Source organism: Nycticebus coucang, chromosome 12, assembly GCF_027406575.1.
Source record: "Nycticebus coucang isolate mNycCou1 chromosome 12, mNycCou1.pri, whole genome shotgun sequence".
Classification (NCBI taxonomy): Eukaryota; Metazoa; Chordata; class Mammalia; order Primates; family Lorisidae; genus Nycticebus; species Nycticebus coucang.
This window is the reverse complement of record NC_069791.1, coordinates 24,572,596-24,598,792: the sequence shown is the minus strand read 5'-3', so window position 1 is coordinate 24,598,792 and position 26,197 is coordinate 24,572,596. Positions and strand designations below refer to the sequence as shown.

General features: G+C 36.3%; 1 protein-coding gene across 5 annotated transcripts in view; it reads left to right on the top strand.

Moving 5' to 3' along the window:
* The window catches only part of CNTN1 (contactin 1), a 388,261-nt gene that overhangs the window by 274,009 nt on the left and 88,055 nt on the right, over positions 1 to 26,197 (top strand). For 3 of the 5 annotated variants that reach the window (XM_053556863.1, XM_053556866.1, XM_053556864.1), the window contains exon 15: positions 5,811 to 5,931. In XM_053556863.1, the coding sequence (XP_053412838.1) occupies positions 5,811 to 5,931 (121 nt within the window). Of the gene's footprint in view, positions 1 to 5,810; positions 5,932 to 20,761; positions 21,744 to 26,197 lie in introns of those variants that run through there. The other 2 variants (XR_008373377.1, XM_053556867.1) reach the window with 2 other exon arrangements.

The following is a 26,197-nucleotide window of genomic DNA, read 5'->3' as shown; positions in this document are numbered from 1 at the left end:
AAACATTTTAGATTGCTGAGGGTTTATTTATTTATTTTTTTTTTGTAGAGATAGAGTCTCACTTTACGGCCCTCGGTAGAGGGTTTATTTTTAAGTGTTTGTTGTTTGTTTTGAGGTAGAGTCTCACTCTGTTTCACTGTGTAGAGTGCTAGGGCATCATCACAGCTCACAGCAACCTCAATCTTTTGGGCTGAAGAGATCCTCTTGCTTCAGTTTTTCTGTTTTTTTAGTAGAGACAGGATCTCACTGTTGCTCAGGTTGGTCTTGTACTCCTGAACCCAAACAATCCATCCACCTCGGCCTCCTGGAGAATCACACTACTTGGCTTATTGTAATAGTGGTAATTTAGCGCTATAACAGGATTATCTTTCAATTAGATATCTGAGGGAAACCCAGTACTGTGTTCAAATAAGGCAACAGTACAATAGAACTAAATGACTTTTACTTTTATGCAAACATTATTCTTTTGCAAATATAGCTATTTTGTATTATACTAGTTAAAAAAGATTTTACATAATATACTTCTATTAATGAAAAGTCACTGTCAAGTATGTTTCTATGAAGGGTGTCAAAGCATATCAAAGCAGTCTGTTTTACAAATACATAATGTTTAAATTTTACTATAATTATATTATTTCATTTTTTTCTCACTAGCAAATTGCTTAGACACATGTGCCGGTTGGCTTTCATGACAATTCAGAATAAACTATTATAATTACCTTCTCTATAACAGAAGAATTACCATCTCTGTTTACCTCAAAAAGTTTTAAATGTAATTCTATATAATAATATATTTTAGCTCCTTTCTTGAGTGAAAAATATGTAGTATGGCGTGAGGATTTAGACCAGCTCCAAAGGTGGACACAGCTCGCTCGTAACTTTCTCACACTTCTGACACCAGCTGCAAGTTCAGGGAGTTGCGGAAGACCCGTTTCAGTTTTGAGACTTCACTAGAAGGGACTCATGGAACTCACCAAAAGCTATTATACTCCTAGGTATAGTTTCTTGCAGGAGAAGGATACAGACTAAAATAAACCCAGGGAAGAAGTACATAGGAAGTTGGACAATTCAGCTCGTGAACTCATCCTAGAAAAAGTAGTACATACCTCGTTGCTGACTGTCATTACAGTCACCTTTGAAGTCCTCCCTTTGGGAAGACGGCACCAACACCAGCACCTAGTCCACCCTTTCAAGCAATTTTGGAACTCTTTTTCTGGAATGACCATCAGAACTGTCGTGGTACATCACACAAAAGCATGCAACAACAATAATGAATGTCCCTCTGCATGAATCACCACATGTCCATACACACAGTGTGAGATGCTGACAGACCAAGGGAATAAAACCTTCCTGAGTTTGTACGGTGCTGCCAACGTAAATGCACAGGGGCAAGTTCATGAACTTAATTATCAGACCTTTACATGAGGGAAGTTCTGATGGTCATTGCAGTAAAAGAGAACCCAAATTGCTTCCAAGGGTCGACAAGGCACTGGCGTCAGTGCCTTCAAAGGGGAATACTCAGCAGTGAAGCGGGTAGCACGTTTCCTAGCATGAGCTCACAAACTTAGTTGTCAGGCCTCGTAAGGCAGAGACCAGAAGTACCAAACAGGAGACTTCTATTGTGTTCTACCTGTGGAGTCAGAATACGTTACTTCACCATGTAGGGCAGTATGTGCAGAGTAGCCCCAGCCATGGAAGCTTACCTAAACTTTGCTGTCCAGAGGACTCATTAGGGCTTCTTCCTGTAGTCATGACTGATTGAGACTACCCACAAGATTCATCTCATTCCCTAGGTTGATTCCACATGATCCAAACTCCTGCTCTAAGTCACAATTGTCCATCTTTGTTGCATGAACAGCCCCTACTCCAAGACTCAGTAGGGGTAGCTGTATCTCGCCCTAAGTCGCATTGTTAGATTATCCAGTATGATTCAGCCCCTACTCTGGGGCCAGGCCCAGCTGTAAGAACAGACAGGGGCTAATCCCCACCCAAAATCACACTGTTAGACTGTCCAGTATGACTCTAGACCCCTAGGCAAAGAAAGATATTTGAGATTACTTTCCAGAATCTGAAGGCAAAGGCCAGACCTCTCTTTGAACAAGGCCAGATTTTTTACTACACGATGGGGTTGGAAAATTTAAAAGTTTCTGTTTTCTTACATGTTAACCACATCCTTTTCTCCATACATTTGTACTTTCCCCCCAAAACTTTTCTATTTTCTCATGAAATTATAAATAATCTGAAATATTAGTCATGGTAGTTGATCTTGTAAATATAGATAATGATAGTTGCTTTTTTTTTTTTCCATTCTTTCACTTCTTTTTTCCTCCCAGAGGGTATAAGAGCAGGACTCAATTAATCTATTTTATAGCATTATCACTATCTTACCTGGAAAAAAGAAGGTGAAATTACTAAAATAATGTCTATTTAATAAATTATTTTAGATTATAGATATTTATCAATTCATTTACTCAAAAGATATTTGTCCTCTAGTATATCAGATATTATGTCCAGCATTTTGTGTATAATAATAAACATAACCTGAGTATTCTCTCAAGGAATAAGAGTCTAGAAGAGGAAGAAATGATCAGCTACATAATTACAGCAGAAAGGAACAGTTACATGATGCCTTGTAAGGGTAATACCTCACCCAGCCTTTGCATTCCAGAGAAGGGAGGGGTATCTGAGATGTGAGTTGAGGTAGCCAAGTGATGGAAGTGGGAGGTGGAGCAGCCCAGGGTGGTACAGGTGATACAGGCAAAGCTCTGCAGGTGGAGCACACAGTAGAGTGCAATGTCTGGGACATGGGAGGTGAGCACCAGGGTAGGCTGAGGAGGGAGCAAGAGTGTGTACTTCATCCCAGCACCGAGAAAAGTTTCATTTCTTTTCAGAAAATGCGATCGCTGCCATGGACTACATAAACTTGCCAACTTAATTCTGCTTACAGTTGAAGAGAAGTGAATATGTATTATCTTGAAAGTAGATGCCAAAACTCTTGATAAACACTTTGACTAGTTCAATCAAACAAATATTCAAATGCGTATTTAAAGAGATTATGTTCTTGGCACTGTGTTGGTCCTGGGGTTACAGCACATACAGAGGTATACGCGTGCCCCACATGGCTGCCGTGCTAGACGAAGCTGACATGTTTCCTCTTCACGCACACGTTAAAGTCTGCCAAGGAGACCAACTTTAACCACATAACCATACAAATATTTCATTGACATTGAGATGTGTAATATGACGGAAGGTACAAGGCACTATAAAAAAGACAGCAAGAGGACCTGTCTAGTCCACAGAAAATGGAAAGACTTCCTTGAGAAAATGATTTGAACTGGTATTGGTTGGGGACATGTTATTTGGGTGAAGGTGATAAGGGAACAGAGTAGGAGACATAGCAGTCCCCATTCCAGGAGAGGAGACCCTGTGAAGAACCAGAGACGGGAGCGAACAAGATGCATTTGTGGTCCTAATAAGGAGAATGTTCTTTTTGCAGAGAGAAAGTATAAATGAGATGGCACGCTGGGTGAGCTGCAGCATTGGACAGAGCCTTGAGGGTGGAGCCACGTCAGCCACTGTGATGTTTATGGCTTTTGCCCCCAAAGGGGAGGTTTTAACAGCACATACCAATGGGTGGGGGTTCAGAGACTGTTTTTGCGTGTCCCTGGCCCTCCATTGGTATGTAATTAAAGGGTTTAATTGATTTACTTTCGTAGAGAGGGTTAAGTTGAGCATAGTCGCATTTTAAAAGATCATTCTTGGTAAGAAGTGGAGAGGAGAAACGAGTAGAGTGGACCAGAGGTGGACGTAGTGACCAAGTAAGACATAGGGTTCAGTTGAGAGATGCTGGCACTTTGGACAAGAGGCAGTAGTGATGGAAAGGAATGGTTGAATTCAGGAATTTATAATGGCATTACAAGGAAGTTGAAGGAGAAGGGTTTCAAAATGTCTTTGATGTTCCTGGAAAGTCACAGATGACTGGAAAAAATTGGGCATTTCAGGAAGTCAAATAAGATGAGTTGAAGAGGTGGGATCCAGATTAGAACTGATTGAAGAGGAAAGAGGAGAAAAAATGGGAAAACTAAAAACATAAAGTAAGACCTTAGAGAAGTCATAGTTTTGGAATCTGAGCAACCGTCCAGGAATCAAACAGATTAACATGAGAAAAAAATTCTTTATTTCCATGGAAAAGAAGAGAATAAAAGAGAAAAGCTAGATGTGGGAGCCCATGTGCCAACAGGAGGGCAGGACACTGGGACAGAGAAGATCATCGAGAAATCTCTTACAGATTTGGCCAGCAGGACCTCTAAAATCAGAAACATTGAGTAGATGATTTTTTTTTTTTTAAGTTGATTTTTCCTACTGTTTGGGATACAACCAGTTCTGGGACCTTCTAAACTTACTTTAAGGTAATACTCAATGTGGTTCACTTCTATGGTATAGAGAAAGGCTGAATTCCTAGTCCGGAGAACTTTTCTATGAATAATAATAATAATATTGATAGCAACACACCAAGGTGACAGGAGGAAAAACTCTCTACCCCAGGAGTTTTCAGAAATATTGGGAACTATTTTGATTTTTATCCAATCTAGACCTCGGGGACGGGAAGATCCCAATTGACATTAAGCTCTGTATTTCCTAATACTGGCTAATATCAAGGAGCAAAGTCTGTGGCCACTGACCAGTTCTTTATATGGAGAGATCAGTATTCTGCTTAAATAAATCTGCTCAGCTATTATTCTTAACCTCATTAATTAACAAAGATTGCACCCTCAAACGTAATATGTGAAGAAGCTACTGATTGAATTTGTGATGAATCAACATTCACTCCACACAATGTTGTTAAAAAGTAAAATTAAAAAAAGATTTAGATCTAACGTATCACATGTGATATAAAGTATTAACCTAAACCAATAATCATTCATTACTATATCTAGTGTCTATGAATCGACTATTAAATTAATATTTTTGGTTTATAGGAAAAACACATGACTATTTGTTTTTAAATTTCCCTTCCAAGAAAAGATCTTAGGGATAATGAGAATGAACTTTGACATGTTCACACTGTCATACAAGCTGAGTGACCTTAGTTCAATTACGAGGCTACCCTAAGTCTTACCTGTATTGTTAATAAAATGGACATAATGAGACCTATCTCATAGGGCTGTTGTCAGAAGAGAATTGAATGAAATAATAGATTTACTTGCAAAGCCCAGGAACTGGTACAGTGTAGGCATTCAATACGTAATTAGGTATTTTTCAAAGTTACATTGAGGCAGTCCTTTATCATCACCAGCAAAATTTCCTCAAGCCTCCTTCCACAGTTATGTGTAGAACACTCTTCTAAACAATGGGAATAAAGCATTGAACAGAACACAAATCTTCGTCCCATCTTAGCACAGATTTGCCACCAAAGTCCCTGTTTGTGGAATAGTACATTTTGACAGATTCTGCAAACATTTAGTACCTTTATAAAAATGAACTATGGCACATAATGAAATTAGTCCAGTAGATTAGCATTGTGAAACTAAATAGACAATTTTTTTTGTTTTTTGCAGTTTTTGGCCAGAGCTGGGTTTGAACCCTCCAGCATATGGGGCCGGCACCCTACTCCTTTGAGCCACAGGTGCCACCCTAAATAAAAAATATTTTTAGCCTGATGGCATTAATGTATACTCACTGACATCTAATAGTTTAAGATTGTTAGGCCTTAACATTTATCTTTAGAAGAAATTGCTAACAATATATCTTAAATGCCATATGATGGGTGAAAACGTACTGATTTGAATGACCGCTGTTTTTGCTAACAGCTGGATTCCAATGGGGAGCTACTTATCCGAAATGCCCAGCTGAAGCATGCTGGGAGGTACACGTGCACGGCTCAGACAATTGTGGACAATTCTTCAGCTTCGGCCGACCTTGTTGTGAGAGGTAAGAGTTTCTAAATTGCAAAACCAAAGGTATTTGACTCACATAAATATGTATAATCTTCCAATAACTCTGGTTCAAATTCTTACATATTTAAAGTCCCAATCCCACACCTAAGCATGAATCATAAGTGTCTTACCAGTGCCTAAAAATGATTTATGATATACTAGGAGTAAACAATACCAATTTTGTTTGTTTTACTAATTACACGTATCTAGAAAGTTACACAGCGTGCCTCCTAGTAAATGTCTGTGCTTTTTAGTATTTACCAAAGTTCTCATTTCTTGCTGAAGTGTCTTTATTTAAATGAACTTAGAAATTTATTCTACAGACTGCTTCTTGAAAATTAATAAATAAAATACATTTGTCACAAGGCGACAAAACTCTAAGTCAAACAAAGTTAAATTGGGTTTAGTATTTCCACTTAAGAGGATTTTGTTATCTGTTATGTCAGTTGTTTCCACGAATGATCAGGGGAGTGCCCGGATATCAGTGTCTTCACATGGCAGGCTTGTAGTAACCTCCTCATAGTAATGCTATAGAATCTCCTGTAGTACGCAGAGCAAACAGGAAGTTTTCCAGATGTATTGCAGGAGTGGTCATGCTATTATCCACACATACGTAGGTAATTAATGATCACTACCATGTGAATTGTTTATAGAGGTAAAGCCAATAAAAAGAAGCTGTAGTAGATATTATGCGGAAATGAAAAAGGTTTTACTTTTAGTCCCTGGAAAAATGCCTTAAAGCAATGGAATCTGGCAAGTATACCCAGCAGAAATACAAGAGAGCATTTTAAGTCCTTTCACTGTGGCAGGATGTTAATAAAACTGTACAGGTAAATGAAAAGTGTTGTTTACCTCTGTGAAAGCCAGCAGAGTCATTAACCATTCTCCAAACTTTATTTCTAATAATGGAAAAGGTATTCATTTTATATAAAACAATTGTGATTAAAATAGTCAAATATATTTCTTCAGAACTTGCATAAAACATATATATGAAGTAGGTATAATATCTTATATATTTAAATCAGAAGATATGAAATTAAAGTTTTATTTTTTTCTCCTAATAATTGTAATATATAAGCTGTAGTCTTCCTCAAGAAATAGTATTATTGGTCTATTTTATCATTTAATTATGCTTCTTCATCTAGTTGCAGAAATCATAATCTATAGTCCATGAATGAGCTGTAGGGGGTCCATGGATCTCCAAAAATTGTAAAACTCCATGTGATGTACATTTTCCTGAGAAAAAGATTTATAATTTTTGTAAGAGTTCCTTGGCTGCTTTTGTTCCTCATTTGTAGGCTGTAAAAGGAGAAATGAAGGGATGATTATTCACTTTATTCAGAAGTATTAAAAAAAACTGGTAATTTTGTAGAGTGAGATCTAATAGCATATGTACATTTTGAATAGTTTGTGAAAGATTAAATTTGCTCTCAACCCTTCAAGATTATATCTTTTCATCAAAACATTACATTTTCATGCAGCAGACAGTAAACATGTATACGAACATTTTAGATTTGAGATGGATTAATTATAATTCATATTGCAGATTGGTTACCCAAACTGCAGATGCTAAAATTAGTACTGTGAGAGGGACAATAAGCAGAGTAGAAAGGAAAGCAATTTTCTTTGAGGATCATGAAGAAATTTTATGGGAACAAAAAAAAAACTAGTTCAATGCATAAACTATTATTTCTCATCAGAAGACTTACACAAAAGTATAAATATCCAGATGTAATTAAGCTTGTGGATTTCTTTTAGCCTATGTTGCCTTGAAGGAAACAAATACCTAGTTAAAAATGTTGCTGTTCTCCTTAGCTTTTATATGCGTGTGTGGGTGCATGTTTATGATTGTGGATGGGTGAGTATGGATATGAGCATAAAGCTTGTTGAAAGTGATTTGTTTGAGAAGAAAAAAATGTGTTTTAGGCTTATGTCTTGCATTATTATTTAAAATTGTGGTTACAATGAAGTCAATTAGTTTAATCTGAGTGCTTCTAAATATAGAACTAAAATAAAATATAGGAAGATGTAGTCAATGAAAAATGTAGCATTGGCTCTATTACACGAAGCTCTTCCCCAGAGAAAACTCACTCCCATTTTATCTGAGTCATGTATAGTAGAATTAAAAATAAAAAAAGAATACTTATAAATGATAAACATATTCATTAAAACTAAAAACTCAATAGCTGGGTTAAACCATACATTAGACACAGATTAGGAAAAAATTAGGGAACTGAAAAATAGACATGAGGAAATCACTATAATTTCAACCCAGAGGATCAAGGACAAATTGTGAAAAAGAGACTAAGACATTGAAGATATAATGAGAAATTAATATTTATCAAATGGATTACCAGAAGAAACATGAAAGGAAGAAGGAGAGAAATAATTTTTGAAAAGTTAATGATTATAGATTTAGGGAAATCAGTAGCAAACATTATTCCTCACATTTAAGGAACACCTGAAATATAAGTAAAAATAAACAAATACAACTAAAGAACACTGAGGGCAAGTGGAAAACTTTAAAAACAACAAGAGAAAAAATTTTTATTTAATTTGCAGAGAGCTAACAATACATCCATAGCAGACCGCTTAGCAGCAATAATAAAATTAGAAGATAATAGGGGGTGCCAGCCTCCAAGAAGGTCCCCCATTATTCCAACTTCCTGGTGTACCTACCTTGTGTTATCTCTCCCACACGTAGATTAGTCTGTTTGTCAGGAGAAGTGCCTGGATGTGATTTTCAGACTACATCATAAAGTATCTTGGCAGTATTCTGAAGACACCTACATGAGGAGAAATTTCCCCGTTATTTGAGTCTGCCATCTCAGGAGCAGATCCACCAGCCCCAGTTAAGCTTTCAGATGTCTGTATCCCTGACACTGATTATTACTTTCAAGAGAAACTCTAATCAAGAACCATTTAGCTATGTCACCCAAGAATTCTTAGTTCACGAAACTGTGAGAGGTAATAATGTTTGGCCAATGATTTGGGGGGTGATTCTTAATGTAAGAATAGATAACTAATACAACCATGAAGTAGTGTCTTTAATTTGCCGAGAGAAAAATAACTGTCAACCAAGAAGTGTATATCTAGGCAAGTTATCATTTCATAAAGTGAAAAAAATAAAGTTATCTTAAGACAAACAGAAACAGAGTTTATCCCCTAAGGGATTCTTACTTCTAAAGGAATGGGTGAATTTCAGGAAAAAGGAAAATAATCCCCGAGCAAAGTTCTGAGATGCCAAATAGCATGATAGATAAACCAGTATACACTTGTATAAATCTAAGCCATCTTAGTCTGTGTGAGATGCTACAACAAAATATCAGAAACTGGGTAACTTTTAAACAACAGAAATTTATTTCTCACAGCCTGGAGGCTGGGAAGTCAGCACACAAGGAGCTAGCAGCTTTAGTGTCGAGTCAGGTCTTGCTTTCCGGCTCATAGATGGCACCACCTCACATGGTGGAAGGAGCCACCTAACTTCCTGTGGTCTCCTTTATAAGAGTACTAATCCCACTCATGATAGCTCCTCCCTCATAAAATTTGGAGGGGGTGCATAAATATTCTGTACCCAGCATAGACAAACTGAGCTAAACCTGACTGTGGATGCTTTGGTCTGGGTTTTAAGGCTGCTGAGAATGACAAGTTACCCTCCGATTGAGCTGCTACCCTGTTTCCCCGAAAAGAAGACATCCTCCGAAAATAAGACCCACTTACAGGAAAGATAAGACGTCCCCTGAAAATAAGACCTAGCGCATCTTTGGAAGCACACCTTACAATAAGACACTGTCTTATTTTTGGGGAAACAGGGTAGTTACTTTCACTTCAGATTTCTCTTACAGTAGCAAATTAGGCATATTCATGTATGTATGTATTATGTACATGTGTGTGCAAGTGCACACAAAGTGCGTCTCTTATATGGTCATATATAGAGAATTCATGAAAATGATAATAATGAAATATAGGAGAGTAGTTACTTCTGGGTTTGGGGGAATGGAGGGAAGGGGTATGTGATTGACCAGAAAGGGGCTCCTCAAGAGGCCACCTCTGTGTAAGTACTGTTTTATTTTGCTTAAGCTGGGTGATGGGCATATGGGTGGTCATTTTCTTATTTTTTATAACTTCTCCATAATATTAGATATTTCTTAATAAGTTTAAAGAAGGTAGTCACATGCTATTTCCTACTTCTTTACCATCAAAGGTTAACCTTCTCAGCAAAGGGTAATGAAAAATTTTTTGGTAACCTCTGGACAGAGTTGCTACACTTGGCTGTACATCAGATCTACCATATGGCTAATATAAAAACATAGTTTTAAGCCCCCTTTTGGCAGTTTCTGAGTTAATACCTCTGAGGTAGGCTTAGTGAAACCAAATGAAAAATTGTGCTGGTAAACCATGGTGTATCAGCGTTGGGCATAGAAATTGGCCCACACAAATATGCTTGATTAATTCTTTGACAAATATGTAAAAACAAAGGGCAAACCTTGCAACAAATGGTGCTAGAACAATTGGGCATTCATAGACAAAAACAATTTTTTTTAAAAGAACCATGATATAAACCTCAAACTTTATATAAAATTAATTCAAAATGGATTATGGTCTTACATATAAAATGTAAAAGAGTAAAACTGTCAGAAAAAAATATAGGTGAAAATATTCAGAACCTAGGGCCAGGTGAAGAGTTCTTAGGCTTGCCAGGCACGGTGGCGCACAACTGTGATCCTAACACTCTGGGAGGTGGGTTGTTTGAGCTCAGGAGTTCAAGACCAGCCTGAGCAAGAGCGAGAACCCAACTCTACTTAAAATAGAAAAACTACCCGGGTATTGTGGCACACACCTGTAGTCCTAGCTACTTGGGAGGCTGAGACAAGAGGATCGCTTGAGCACAGAAGTTTGAGGTTGCTGTGAGCTTTATGATGGCACAGCACTCTGGGTGACAGAGTGAGCTCTGTCTCAAAAACAAAAATAAAGAAGGAAGGAGGGGTGGGGAAAGAAAGAGCAGAGAGAGGGAAGAAGGGAAGGGGGTGGGGCCTTGGTGTGTGCCACACCTTTTGGGGGCAAGACACAATTGCAAGAGGGACTTTGCCTAACAAGTGCAATCAGTGTAAACTGGTTTCTTGTACCCTCAATGAATCCCCAACAATAAAATTTAAAAAAAATAAAAATAAAAAAATAAAAACAAAAGAATTTCTTAGGCTTAACACCAAAAGCACAATAGGTAAACTAGACCTGATCATACTGAAAACTTTTGCTTTAGAAAAGATCCTATGAAGAGGATGAAAAGCTACAAATTGGAAGAAAATATTTGCAAACCACATATTGGACACAAAATTTGTATGTAGAAAATATATAGAAGTCTCAAAGCTCAAATTGGAAAACAAATAACCCAGCATGAAAACTGGCAAAGGACGTGAACAGACACTTCACTGAAGAGGATATACAACTGATAAATAAGCACAAGAAAAAAATGTAGAACATTATTAGTTATTAGCAAATATACATTTAAAGCCAGATTTGGAGTGTGCAGCATTACAAACCCATCAGAAAGGATAAAATGTTTTGAGTGTTGCAGAGAAACTGAGTCACTCACACATTGCTGGTGAAAAGTAAAACGGGACAGACACTAAAAAAAGAGTGTGGTAGTTTTTACAAAAGTAACATGAGCTCGCCGTACAACCCAGCAGTTATACACTTGGGTGTTCATCACCAAAACATAAAAACTCAGGCTCACATAGAAATATGCACACAATGTTCATAGCATCTCTACTGATTGTAGCTCCAATCTGGAAACAACCAAATGCCACGGGTGAATGGTGAAACTGTGATGTGCCTTAGAATACTACTCAGCAATAAAAGAGGAGCAGTCTACGGATACGCCTAACAACTTGGTACATCTCTAAAGAGTTATTCTGATTTCTGCAGCATTCTTGAGATGACAAAGTTACAGAGGCAAAGAACACACTAGTGGTTGCCATGGGCTAGGGAGGAGGAGACAGGTGACTGTGGAGAGAAAGGAGCAGCATGAGGGAATCCTTGACTGTGGCGCTGATGGTCAAGACTGATGGGTCTTGACTGTGGTGCTGATCCTACAAGTCTATGCACATGATAAAAATCAAAATTGCTTAGAACTGAAAAAGCATACAGATGCAGAAATGAATGCACGAAAAACTGGTGAAATCTGAGTGAGATCAATGGACCATATCAATGTCACTTCTCTGGCTGTGATGTTGTGCTTTAGTTATGCAAAGTGTTACCACCTTGGGGGATGAATGAAAGGTATCCAAGATCTCTCATTATTTTTCACAATTGCAGTTGTGAAGAAGCAATTTATAAAAACAAAATATAACCACCTTAAAATAAAATGTTTTTTAAAATTGCTAGGACTAAACACCTGAAAATATAAAGAATATAGTACTTACAGGTGCATATTTCAAGGATGGTACAACACGATTAGAAGGTATGAAGTGTGGCCCACCCACAGGTACTCTTTGAATGAGTGATTGCCATTAAATTGCCTTCTAAGGAGATGGGTCCAGTTAACCTCAGAGGCTGTAAAAGACTGAGCAGGGCTTGCAGCTTTGGGACCAGAGGTGAATTCCTGAAGGCAACAAATAGTGTGTGTTCTCCTGCCCTAAAACTCTCTTCTGTGTTATTTCTCAGTTTCTCCTTTAAATAAATATTGAAATCATTTTTAAAGAATATCATTACAGAGTGCATCAAATTAATAGCATTCTAAGGTGACCAAATATTTAAACCCGGCCAGGGTTGACAAATCTCTATTTTTAATGAACTCCATAGCAGATTGTGATGAAACAGTCATTAACCAGTAGAATTATTATAGCTGGAAATTATTGTTCTAAGGAATCTATGGAAAATTTATTTGGTGATCAATTTCAAAATGCATTTCAAAAAGATGGTTTTTCCAAGGCAAACCAAATAGTCAATCAACAGACAATTGAGAAACTGATAATATCATTTTCTGGAAGCCGTGGAACAGAGTTCTTCACAGAGTTCTTCCATAGAGGGCAGGAGTCACATGGACGAGGGAAAGACAGCCTGGGTGGAGAGAGAAGGCTTAACTTAACTCCATGAATGTTTGTCTTACTCCCGTCAGCACTTCAGATCAGCTGAAGTGGGCACTGAGTCACACTAAGTAAGACAGAGTTAGATTTAAACACTCCAAGGTTAACTGCAGGACCGCTCAAACCAAACTAAGGAAAGCAAACAAACAAAACAAAGTAAAACAAAAAATGGAAAGCAAATCCCCCAGCTAGAGCACTAATGTAAAAATTAAGCTAACTTCATAAGAGATGGTAAACTGTCCTTGGTATTATGACATTTACATTTACATTACATTTTCTTTTTTTTTTTTTTGTGAAGAACATAATTGACATCATAGGAAATAATACTGTATCCGTGAGAGGAGTAATTTCAGAATCAACCTATTACAGGATTTGAAACTCAAACTATTGTTAAATGGATGAATATTTAAACGACTTTGATAGTTCAAAGCTATTCTGAGTTTTTAAAAAAGGAATCAGCTATTATACTTCAAAAGTTTTGAGGATTTAATGTTAAAAAAAAAATCCTCATTAAGGGGATTGATTCAAGTTTCACTTTTTGTTGTTGTGATATGATTTTTACTTCTTAGTTTCCACAAAAGTGTATTTTAGGTTGCTTCATCGAGTAAATGTCTGATGCTTGTGACCAACCATGTAGAAATGCTCTTTAGCAACGAATGTTGCTGGATGACTTACACTCTGCAGCTAAAGGAGCGTCATTGAGAGGGAAAGGGTTTGCAGGATTTATTTGGCAGCCCTTGTGGAAACATATGTGCAACTTGCCAAATCTAAATTCACATTCATTAGTGCACTTGTGGACAACATTCAAAAATGGACCATAAAATTATGCCACAGAGGAGAAATTAGGCTTTGACTTTTACTTGTCTTATAATTTTCCGTACGTTTTCTGCTGCAATATAAATATTATTGGCAATGCTACTGGCTGGTAGGAACACTTTCCTGACACCTGGATGAGCAAAACTTGTCTGCTACTAATATTGATAAAATAGAAGATGCAAGCAGGATTACAGTTTATATACTATACTTTGACATATTGTATACTATATTAAACAATATTTGTTAAGTCTGAGATTTCAGAAAACAAAAGAAACTAAAAGCCTTTATTATTTAAAACCTTTATGTTGCTCTAATTCTCAACTCTAAGATATGCTATATGGAATTTGAAAATGTTTTGGAAAAAGAGTAGCTGAATCTAAACCAAATTATATGCAAACCATGTCAATTATTTCCTCCCCAAAGTAAGTATGTGTTGCTTATATGTGTTCTTCCTAAAAGGAGTAAGTATGTGTTCTTCCTAAAAGGAGCTTATAGTCATTTTGTCTTGTGTAGATTTTTATTTAGATGAGAATGCCATGCACGTGTGGTGAATGGTGAGAGATATAAATTAGATGTCGTCTTCATTTGACGTAATCCGTTAAATTTGTATTGCTTGGCCTAATGACATGGTTAGCAGATGTTTTTCTAAGTAGGTCATTTCGATTGGGGACTAAAGCACTTTTAAACTCTTAGGTTATATAGCCAAGTAAATAACCTGATGGAAGCTGTCAATATACTTTTTAGTTTGAATAATATTGCTACATTTTAAACTATTGTAACGGTTGACTAAAAGTCTTTTCTATGGAAAATGCTCTTGAATATTTATTACTCCCAGCTGTTCTATATTAACAGAGTTCATCTCCACGGCTTACCACTCTTCACTATCCACACAGCATTTTTTCTGATGTGTTTACTTGGAGATGCTGGTCCAGAATAATTAGTACTCTTTCATCAAGAGATATGGAATAAACACTTTCTTTGTCTAAAAGTATTCTCATGTTTCTCTTATCACAAATCAGGCATTGGTTGCATCTTTTTTTCCCCAGTAACTATGAAATCTCTGCATTTATGTTCAAATTTGAAACTACAACTTTAAATCTAGAATTAATCCTCACGGTTATCTACACGATTCTTGTCCCTCATTATACAAAGTTAAACTACCAGGGAAAGAGCCTTCCCAGTCTCACCCACCTATGCGATTGTGGCCAAAAACCATCCTGGAATTCCAGTCCGGTCTTTTCATTGTACTTGGTTTCTTCCAAAAAGTGTCAGTAAATAAAATCTGCAGTTAATTTCTAAGACTCGCCATGCCAAAAAGATTGCCATGTCTATGGAGAACGCTCAACTGTTACTAACTTGAATTCTCAATTCTACTTTTACTAACTTTGAAGTAGTGAAAGTTACTGATTTCTGTTTCTGCTCCTTTTTCTTCCTTTCCCATTATCTGGAACATGCTCATAAAAATGATTTGATTTTTAAAACAATGTGGGAAAAGATTAAGCCAAAGATATTTATCTGAAAAAAAGTTAAATCACTAAGTCTTGGATTATCTAGGGTTCCATTTGTCTAACTTGGGCTTTTTTGTATATTAGTGAAAGCAACAGGACAGAAAGTCTGTTGTCAAGATAAAAGTTTGTGGAACTTTTAGTGCTAAATCAGAACGTAGATTTTTATGGTAGCTGCCATAAATGTTCAAGGATTAAGAAACTTTCTATTCTAGCCGGGCGTTGTGGCGGGCGCCTGTAGTCCCAGCTGCTGGGGAGGCTGAGGCAAGAGAATCGCGTAAGCCCAAGAGTTAGAGGTTGCTGTGAGCCGTGTGACGCCACGGCACTCTACCTGAGGGCGGTACAGTAAGACTCTGTCTCTACAAAAAAAAAAAAGAAAGAAACTTTCTATTCGAATGATTACTAATAAATATATTACAAATTAATTGTTATGCCAGATCAAAATTAATTCAGAAATACTTTTAAGTTAATCAGTTTAACATCACGAAATTAGAAAGAATAGATGTAAAGATTTTATGTAACATACACGCCAAGTGAGATGGGCATATAAAAATAAAACATACACACACACACACATCCCCCACACACACGGGAAAAAAGCCACAAAAGAGGTAAATGATATTGGCAGAAAGATCTGTGTCCAAGTCATTAGTCCAGTCAGAATAGTTGAGGTGGTTTTTCTAGTATCGGGGCAGCAAAGCATGCATTTGCTTCAGATACTTGGATAATTCCTCTGTTTCTACTTATGTTGGCCAAGGAAATCTTGCCACAGAGACATACTAAAGATTTCATCTCATCAGCCCTGCAGCATAGAGACAGAAAAACGGTCCTTACTGCCCACACTGGCTAGAACAATGATGACTGGGCGCCATTCAGAGACCAGCTGACCTCACTCTGCAGTGAACCACAGAGATATACCCACTAATAGAAAAGCCTGCCCAGGAATTCAACTGTCCCCTTTACACTGAGCATCAACGAATTTAGGTCAAAGAAAAGCTATTAGGGGCCAGTTCTCCATAATTGTTACTCACTAAAAATGAAATTTTGAGCTTAACTGCTTCTTGGTTATAATAAATACAGAATTTTTAAAAATGTCTTATTAAAGTTAGAAATTATTAGTAGTTGCATTAAAAAAAAATACCCCTCTAGTAAACATAACAGCTTTTCCAATTACTGCTGGAGGTTTAAGTACTTCGGTGATTTGAAATTGTATTTCTCAGTATAAGTTCCAAGTAACTGGATGTAAATTCAATGAGGTTTTCAAGTGTGTCAACAAACTATGTAATTCGTTTAGAATTACATAGTCATGCTATTTTAAGCGTTTAGATGGGCCTTGAGAATGATCTAGATTAACACTTCATTTGACAAAGTCAAAAATTAAAATTTATGGAGGGGGGAGGGTTAGAAACTGATAGAGGATACAGTCATGCACTAATGTAAATTTAGATTTCTTTACTCTTCAGTGTGATTCCAAGGAGAAAGCAGAAAGGCTTTACAGAACTTAATATAATAGGTCTTGTAAGCATTAGGCTCTCTCCACTTTAGTGATGCTATGGGGTTTTGCATTGTAGCCAAATTCAGCTACAGTTATGTCCATTATGTTAAAATCTAAGAGCAGTACAAATCATCAGAGATATCCAAAAGACTTTATGACTATGACTAAGTAACAATTAGTTCATATTTTGAAAATATGACTTTTATGCTGGTAAAATACTGTGTTTTTCCAATTCAAATATTTAGGCTGTGGAAAGATACATTTTGAATATAAAATAAAAAATAAAGATATATAATGATATAATATCGATAATATGACCTAATAAAATATTATAATTATACAGTGTATTGTAGTAAAATACATATCACATGTCATGTATTTATTATGTAAGAATATATAACATCTGTTATATGTTTACAAGACACAATTCATGGAATTCAGTGAGGCTAAGTTACTTGCCCAAGGTCATACAGACAAGTAGAAAAGCAAAGGTTGAATCTAGGCAGTCTGGCTGCAGTTATGACACCAGATCACTGTTGTTACACAACATAACTGACACTCATTCAGATACAGCCAATGAAGTAAAATAATCAATGTGAAAAATTGAAACAGCAGGCCTTTTTCTTTTGGGGAAAAAAATGTTTGTTCTATAGAAAGTTGATACAAATTTTGCAGTTTTACTTTTGCCTATGATATATTTATAGCTTCCCTAATAACAAAGAAGAAACTATAGTAAATTAAATTTGTTTACAGCTAGTTAAATTTATACAGTTATAATCACAGTAACAAAAAAAAACAGTAATAAATACATTATAGTAGATGGGTTTAAAGCTTCATTTTTGTAATATGCTCACTGGCCTAAATTTAGGCAAATGAAATTTTGATGTGTGTTTTCCTGCTTTTTTTAAAGCATGTAACCAATACAGTTAAAAATAGTTCATTCAAAATGTTTAAGTGCCTTGATTATAATGTACATATCTATAGAACTTTCATATGAAATTTACCATGTCATCCTACAAAATTGCTAGGAGGTGGTATTGCAATCATGTACTATTACTCCCATTTCTTAGGCAGAGGATGTTTAAAAAGGAGTAAAAATATTTTTGAGTATCAATTATAAAGCCAAAACATGGCCAAATTTTAGTGTTCCAAATACAACTTCATGATCTTGCCTTTTCCTCCTATTATTTAACTTACCCAAAGATAGAAATCAGACCATAGAAGTTTTTGTTGTACATTTCTAGCATTGTTGGTACCTGGTTTAATTTATCAAATTAGCCTCTCCAAAGGACTCTGCATGATAATTCCAGGTTAAGTTAGTACACTAAAATTTTAGCATGTCATTATTTCTTCTTTTATTTTTTCAGTCCACTTTACTTAATCAAACAAGACAAAAATACCTGAGCTTTATTACCGAAAAAATAACCAAGCAAATACTTAACAAGATAAAATCCCTTTCAAGCAAAATTTGATCACCTGTAATTTTTATTGAGCCTGCCGTTCCAAATCTCAGCAGTGCTCACCTGAAATGCACCCCAGCACCACCAGCATCTGTCATCAGTCCCCATCCGAATTTGAACAGGTCACAAAATCATTTGCACCTAAGTAAATGAGAATGAAGGAAACTTAAAAAAAAATTACCCTCTAAACTTATAGTCAGTTTAGAAATCTATAGGGAGAAGATTTCAGGGCTTTTGAATTCCGATCACACAGCTCCCATAACTCCAGTCATCAGTACTGGAATTAAAGGACATACACAGAGAAAGAAAGAATTGATGTGTTCTGTGACTGACTGTGAGTTAGGGCATCTCGTTAGATCAGAACAGCAAGGAGTAGTTCTTAGTCTGTTCTCTGCCCAGGCACTTTTCCATTATCGTGTTTAACTGCATAATATACTTTCATAATTGATTGCCAATACTGGCATAAATCCCCAAATTATTTTTCTCTTAAAATGTAAAATACATTTCAATTTCTATTTGGCTCCATGATGTCCATCAGGAACGGTCACTCTGTGGACACAGAGTACATGAGGAAGGTGGCTGAGGTTCATGGGTATTTCCCAGGCATTCCTAGAGCACCAATACCTCCATCTGAAAGTGCATTAGGGTGAGTTGGGAGGCAAGGGCAGGAGAGTTAGTGTATTCCAGGGATAATTTTGAATCCACTTGATCTTTAGAAAAACATAATGCAAAAGCTTCCGATCTCAATATCACTAGTAGCAAATCCCTTGTGACACAGCAGAGTGTAGAGGGCCCTTGTGTGAGTGTCACTGAGTATCCTAGGGCCTGTCCCCCTGCAGGACACACTCCAGAGTGTCTGTTCTCTGCAGTCTGAGTGCCTCTCAACAAGGGGAGCTTGACCCCCTTTCTCATATTCCTGAGAATTTTTCTGCAAGCCAGGGCCTGGTACTGATAGGAATATGGGGCTCCCTCTGATGTGTAGGGTTTAAACTGCTTGAAGGACCATGATTTTTTATCTACCTGCAGAGGGTGGTAGATACTGCAAAAAAATCCATGGAAATGGCAGCCCACCTGGAGGGGTTTAGGGAGATTTTACCTGTGACTGTCCAGCCCTCTCTATCTGGACAGATAAGCAAGCTCTGGTAATAAAGCAAAAACTACCAAAAGTTTAAAAGAAAACAAAAAAAAATGTATGTAAAACTAGCAAATTCAGTTCTCATTGAAAGGACCTAAAAGTTTATATGCTTAACATGGCCTTCACCACATTTTTTTAGTTATTGTGTTGAGACTTTTATATTTTACACTTAATAGATTTAACATGTACCCTTGTAAAATGCAACCAGTTTCATGAAAGTATTTCAAATTGTATGTAAAACCAGCACATTGTACCCCATAATTGTATTAATGTACACAGCCATGATTTAATAAAAAACAAACAAACAAAAAGTTTATATGTTTAAATCATCAAACAACTTTTATGACCTTTTTTACTATTTACTGTCAGGACTGAATTTGCAATAGGCAGTCAGCAGAGGCAAGTGTTTCCGGATACTATTTCTTCTATTTAAATAACTATCCCTAGGGGACCATAATAGCTATAAAGTGGCCTAATTCTAATAAGTAAACTGTCCTTAGTTACAGGTAGGAGAAAGAGCTGGATGATCATCCTGTTGGTTACACAGTTTTCTATAATAATGTAGCTATATTAATGTAAGAGTACAATTGTTAAGAGACCTGCATGGTGTGATGGACAGGCTGTGGCCTTCGGTATTAGGTAAACAGATTAAAAATCCACTTCACCTACTTCATAACCTGTGGTTTGTCAGTTAATCAGTATAAGCCTCAAATTCCATATTTATGAAAGAGAATATGAATAGTTACAGTTTACACATTGCCCATGGCAACTTTTTATAACTTCATTTCCTTCACTTTGGCTATGAATGTATGTATAGATGTAAGGGATAAATAAAATGTAACTCAAGACACAGTTTTCACAAAATCCAGTCCCAACCACTAACTAACTTTTTTGAATCATCACTTATGTCTATCCTCGGTATTTTTTTTTTTCTTACAAGTCTCTAAGGCATAAACATCGGTTTCGGTAGGAAGACTTATATTATGTGGAATGAAATTTATGAAGGGTCCATACGTTTGGTTTCATTTTATTTATTGATTTTATTCTCATTGCTGAGGAGGAACTCCAGTTAGAACGCTTGTTCTTTTTTTTTTTTTTTTAGAGTTAGTCCCTGATTACAAGGAAAGAGTCTTAATTGGCTCAGTACTTCTTACTTCAGCCTTCTATCTATTGGACTCCTCCATGTGGAGAGTAGGAGAAGGTATCTTTCCTTGTTGATTGTTTCAACTTACCGGTCAAGGGTACAGGGCAAGTGCTCGACGTCCATGGCTTCCTGCCCCTAAATGGGCATCCACGCTCTCCCTTCAGCCTTGATCTTTCCTCTTGCAGGTAAAAACAGAAAAGATGGAGAGAAAAACATGGTGGATTCCTTTTTCCCCGTCTGTGCAAGCCTGCCTCCAAACTGGTGATCGTTGACACTCACCGTTTGTGTGAAAGACTTTTTTTAAAAAACATAATATACTAGAATTGACTAACTCAGTCTTGTAGTGTCTGCACTTTTATCCTCCAACCTAGTGCTTAGAGGGTGCTTTCCCTTCTGAACTATCTAAACACACTGAGCAGAAAGATATTTAAAAATATAACTATACTGCTCCACTAACACCCGACCAATGCCTGGTGCACTAACTCAGTCCATTATTTCATGTCCAGCTGAGAGTTTTGTGTTGTCATGTCCTGTTTTTGTTTGAAATTAATATATCTCTGAAATTGGCCTATCATGGGAACAATTTATGAAGAACCGGTGAATTATGATACAGGAGCATTGCCACTGAATTGTTTGATTCATTCAAGCAGGTAATGAAATATGTTGTCTCTAATGAGTCGCCTTAACTAGCACACACGGCTAAAAAGGGCCTCACTCTGGCAGTCTTTTTCATTCTAGTGCCATGTATACTCCCTGACAAGGAAGAAGAAAAGCAGCGGCAGCAAATTGAAGACTGGCCATAACTCCGTAGGGTTTTTGTAACAATTCCTGGGATTTGAAAGTGAAAATGGGTAGCATGGGGAAGAAAATGTCATCTCTATAGCAAGATTTAAGTAAAGAAGATGACTAAGCTATTAATAGCACGCACTCATATTTAATTTTGTTAACTCCGCCATTAGCCTTTGTAGATATTTTCTTTTGAGAGGAAGGTTGAGCTTCTTATTGGAAGGATGTGGGTAGAAGTGTGTGATTAAAATGGAAGTGTACATAACTCTTTCTGGGACTGCTTACATTTCATTGTTTGAAAATACTTTTACTTTCCCTATTTGGTCAAAGAGACATACTTAAAATTATTTTCCTTGCCAGAAATATTCTTGTTTTTCTTAGGTTTATATTTAGGTAAGAGGTACCATAGGGGCTTTCCATGTAGTTTCTCTAGTACTTCTATCTTTGGTTAGAAGAACTCTCAAGAAACTTCACTGGGGGATGGATATAATTCTTATATCATTTTCTATATATAAAGAGAGATAGTTTTATTTTTAAAATAATTAACTAGTCACCTTAAAGGAATAAATGTTTTTGACTCAAGATGTTACTTATTTCCATTGTTTATACTTTCTTGTCAATTACCATTCCAAATGAGCTAGCGTAGAATTTAGAGTAGAGATCCAGGTTGATTGCCATTTTTATAAGATATTGAAAATTAATTTGAGGATTCTCATGTGTTTGCAAACCCAACGTGGAAACATGTATGAATCACCAGGAGGATGATCTTCCTGTGTTGTTAATACTGAAAACACACTCCTAAGACCAGATAGAAATGTAGTTTTGTGAAAGAAAGAAAATAAAACTTAGAAAGGAAACCATATCACAAGTATGGCTGGTTACCAGGAAAAGGAATGCATTCTTGTTTAAATAAGCTGTATCAAGAATTATTCAAGTTCATTTGTTACCCTTTAATCTCATTGTTATTTCTAATTGAGATGTAAGCTCACTTTTATCAATGTCAGAGGTTAAGAAACTACCATACTCCTATTAAATGGTAGAGATATTTAATATTCAGCTTCATCTTAGTATAGCATCACATATCAACACAGTCACACAACATTGATTTGTATTTTATAACATAATAGAGTCATTGTCTTAATTAGCTTTCAGGTTAAGAACACACCTGTAATAATAAAGGGACTTTCACCGACATATTTTGGTAAAGAAGGCATGTCAGTTATACATCTCAACAATTTTAGTTTTATGATTATTTTATTTCAAAATAAATTTGCTCTGAAAATATTTTGTTTCTTTAACAGTTTCAAATTTTTCATTAGAATTTGCTATTTTGGTAAAAATAAACAGCCACAGGATATTTGTAGATAGTGCTTTGCTTTCAATTACTTCCTAGGGAATGACCAGTGGAAAGGAGAATGACGCTGGGTGTCTTCCTTGCTTTCACCAACTCTGGGCAGCAAGTTTTATATTAAATGTATGTGTTACATGCAATGGAGTCCCCAAAAGACCAGATTTTGGGGGTCCATTTCCAACTATGGTTGTTTACAAAACCAGTCAGTGTTTAAATAGGGAGAGAGTGGGGAGGGCTCCTTACCTAAGTTAGTGACACCAGCTTGCATGAGGCATGGGGCGTAGTCAGAGCTACTGTCCATCCTGTGAAATACGGGAGGGTCCCAATTTAAAATCTTCAATCCAATTTGATTTATCAAAGAATGAATTTAGATTTATTGATTTAAGAAAATATGGTCAGCTTATAAAGTGCGAATGATTTGGAAGGTACGTTTCTGTTACTATTATCTTTCTTCAACTATCTAAACTGTTCTTTGAATGTTACTATATTTCTTCCCCCCCAAAAAATGACAGAATGATAAACAGTTGAATTTCTGCTCTCTTTTCCTAAATACTTGATAAACGAATGAGAACTGAGTGAAAATGAAATCCACCTATATCTTGTTCATACAAAGGTGTTTTTTTCCCCTAAAAACATTAATAAAATCCAGAAAAAAATTAACAATATAATCTTTATGGGAAGCAAGAAAGACTGAGGATGTATTGAGGATGAATTTATAAATTGGTGCTGTGCTGATATTAACGTAGCTGAGGTAACAGATAAATATTTAAAAAGCTATGATCAATCTACTACATGTGCTGTCATTTTTTCCAAAATACACACCATGCTCAAAGAATTCATATTCTCCCCAGCAAGAAGGGTCACCAATGGAAAGCCATCATTACCAATATTTCTGTTTTTGTTATGAATTATTTTTTTGTGTATATTTATTGAAATGTTGGTCTCATGGAAAATTGATTATGTTCAAATCCCAACTTTGCCATTTACCAGCTGGGTTACCATGGGTTTAACGGCCATTTTATTTAATCCTGTCTGCGATTTCCTCCTTGGTAAGAAAGCACCCACATAAGAGGGTTCTTGGTAAGAATTATAAAAGATTTGGGAATAGCTCCGCTATAATAAGTACTTAGTAAAAGGTATAATTTTTATCAAAATACACAATATGAATTTTCCCTTCTTGATTCATTGCAATATTGTATCATGTAACTTTCATGTTGTTAAGAGTTTATAACTTTATTATTAAAATTATTTGTTTGTTTTAATTTCACTAGACTTAGGAGGTGCAAGTGTTTTTTGTTACATGAGCAAACTGTATAATGCCGCAGTCAGGCCTTGTAGTGTACCCATCATCAGAACGGTGTACATTGAACCTGATAGGTAATTCCTAATCCCCTGCCTTCCTCCTTAGTTCCCCCGTCTTAATTTTCAAAGTCTATTTTTAGCTCTCACTTATGAGTGAGAACACGTGATATTTGTTTTTCTGTTTTTGAGCTGCCTTACTTTGGATAATGGTCTCCACTTCCATCCTATTCTGATTCTTTTTTGTGACTGAGTAGTAGTCCCTGTGTTTGCGCACACCATACTTTCTTTGTCTACTCCTCAGTTGATGGGCACTTAGGTTGAGTCTATTTCTTTGCTATTGTGAATTGAGCTGTGGTTAATATTTAGGTGCAGCCGTCTTTTGTTATAATGACTTTTCCTTTGGCTAGAAGGATTGAATAGTAGGTTGATTTTTCATCCTTTGAGGAATCTCCATACTGTTTTACATAAATGTACTAATTTGCATTCCCATCAATAGTGGATAAGCATTTTCTGTTACCACAACTGTGCAAATGCATCTGTGGTTTTTGACTTATTAATAATGGCCATTCTGATGGGATGAGGTGGTATCTCATGGTGATTTTAATTTGCATTTCCCTGATGATTTGTAATGTTGAACATTTTTTCATGTTTGTGGGATCCAAGCTATGATCCTACCCCTGCACTCTAGCCTGGCAACAAAGCAAGACTCTATCTCTTAAAAAAAATAAAAATAAAAAAATTCAACATTGAAGTTTGTACTCCTAATTTTCTAAAAGAGAAAGTTAGGCAGCTGTATAGATCTAATATAACTAGTAGTGTCGACCCTTGATGACATCCCATTAGTTGTTTGGAAGAATCAGAAAGCAAAAATAGCAGCCCTGTAATAGGGACATGATACTTATATGAATTTAATAAAATGCCTTTCAGAAATTCTGTAGAGTGGGGTGGGGGGAGAGGTAGTAACAAGAGAAGGGTCAAGAAATAAACTATTCATAAAGACAAACCAAGAAGCATACTTTAAGTAATCTTTATTCCCTCTGTCATATCTCTTTTTCTTTTTTTCCACATTTTCCTCTCTTTTCCACTCCCTGAGTTTTGATAGTGGTGAGAAGAATTGACAAAAGCCTTTGCCAGGGCTGGTCAGAGATACATTCCAGTTTATTTTTCCCTTCACTTCAGATCTTTAATAATTACGGTAAAAGAAAGGAAAAAGTAGGTTAAAGAATTTCATCATCTGATGTATCTTAAGCAATTAAAATCCAGGTCAAATACAAAAGGTCCTTCCCATCTGACCAACTTCTCTTTTCAAGATAATCTACCTTTGGGATAAATAATATTCTTAGCAATTTTTAGCTGTCAGGCTAATGACAACACAAGAAACTGGAAAGAGATATTAGTAAAGCAATCATGACAGAAGCCACCTTCACAGTCCCTTTGTTTGTGTGCTTAACATTTTCTCTAGCTTTGCTTCTTTCCTTAAGGATTTACTGGAAGTTACACAGTGATAGGAGCTTAAAAAAACAAAAACAAACAAAAACCTCTTAGGGTCAGAATAATCTATTGCTTTTTTTTTCTTTTTTCATTGACAAAACAATCAGAAGAGCTGTTAGTTCCTAAATGCCTGGTTTTTGTGCTGAGTAACAAGGAGCTTCTTTATTTTATTTTATTTATTTATTTATTTATTTATTTTTTGCAGTTTTGCCCAGGGCCAGCGCCCTACTCCTTTGAGCCACAGGCGCCACCCAGCTTCCTTATTTTTTAACACTCACTTTTCTCTCCATTTTAAACAAAAATCTAAGCAAATAACTTCAGTTTACACTGCTTGAAAAGCTTCCTTCTGGGAGGTACTGCAGGGCCTGCCCGGAGTTGAACTCAGATTATCCAAGTTTGTCTCTGTGCTCCTTGCACCTCATCCTGACTCCTGAGTCTTCACATGCCCAGCTTTTCCTCACCTCTATTAAATTTTCTAGAAAAAAACTTCTGAGATCCCTGCTCTCTTTTAAGTAACAAGTGAATAATCTGGTAAACAGATCCCTGACAATAACAAGTACTAAGAAATAGTAACAGCTGCCAGGTGTCTAAGATGCCCAGAGAACTTCTGTAGGAAAATAATATTGTTGATAGATAAAAGCTTACTGAGGATTTTTCTGTGGCCCAGGATGAACACCAAATTCTTCAAAGA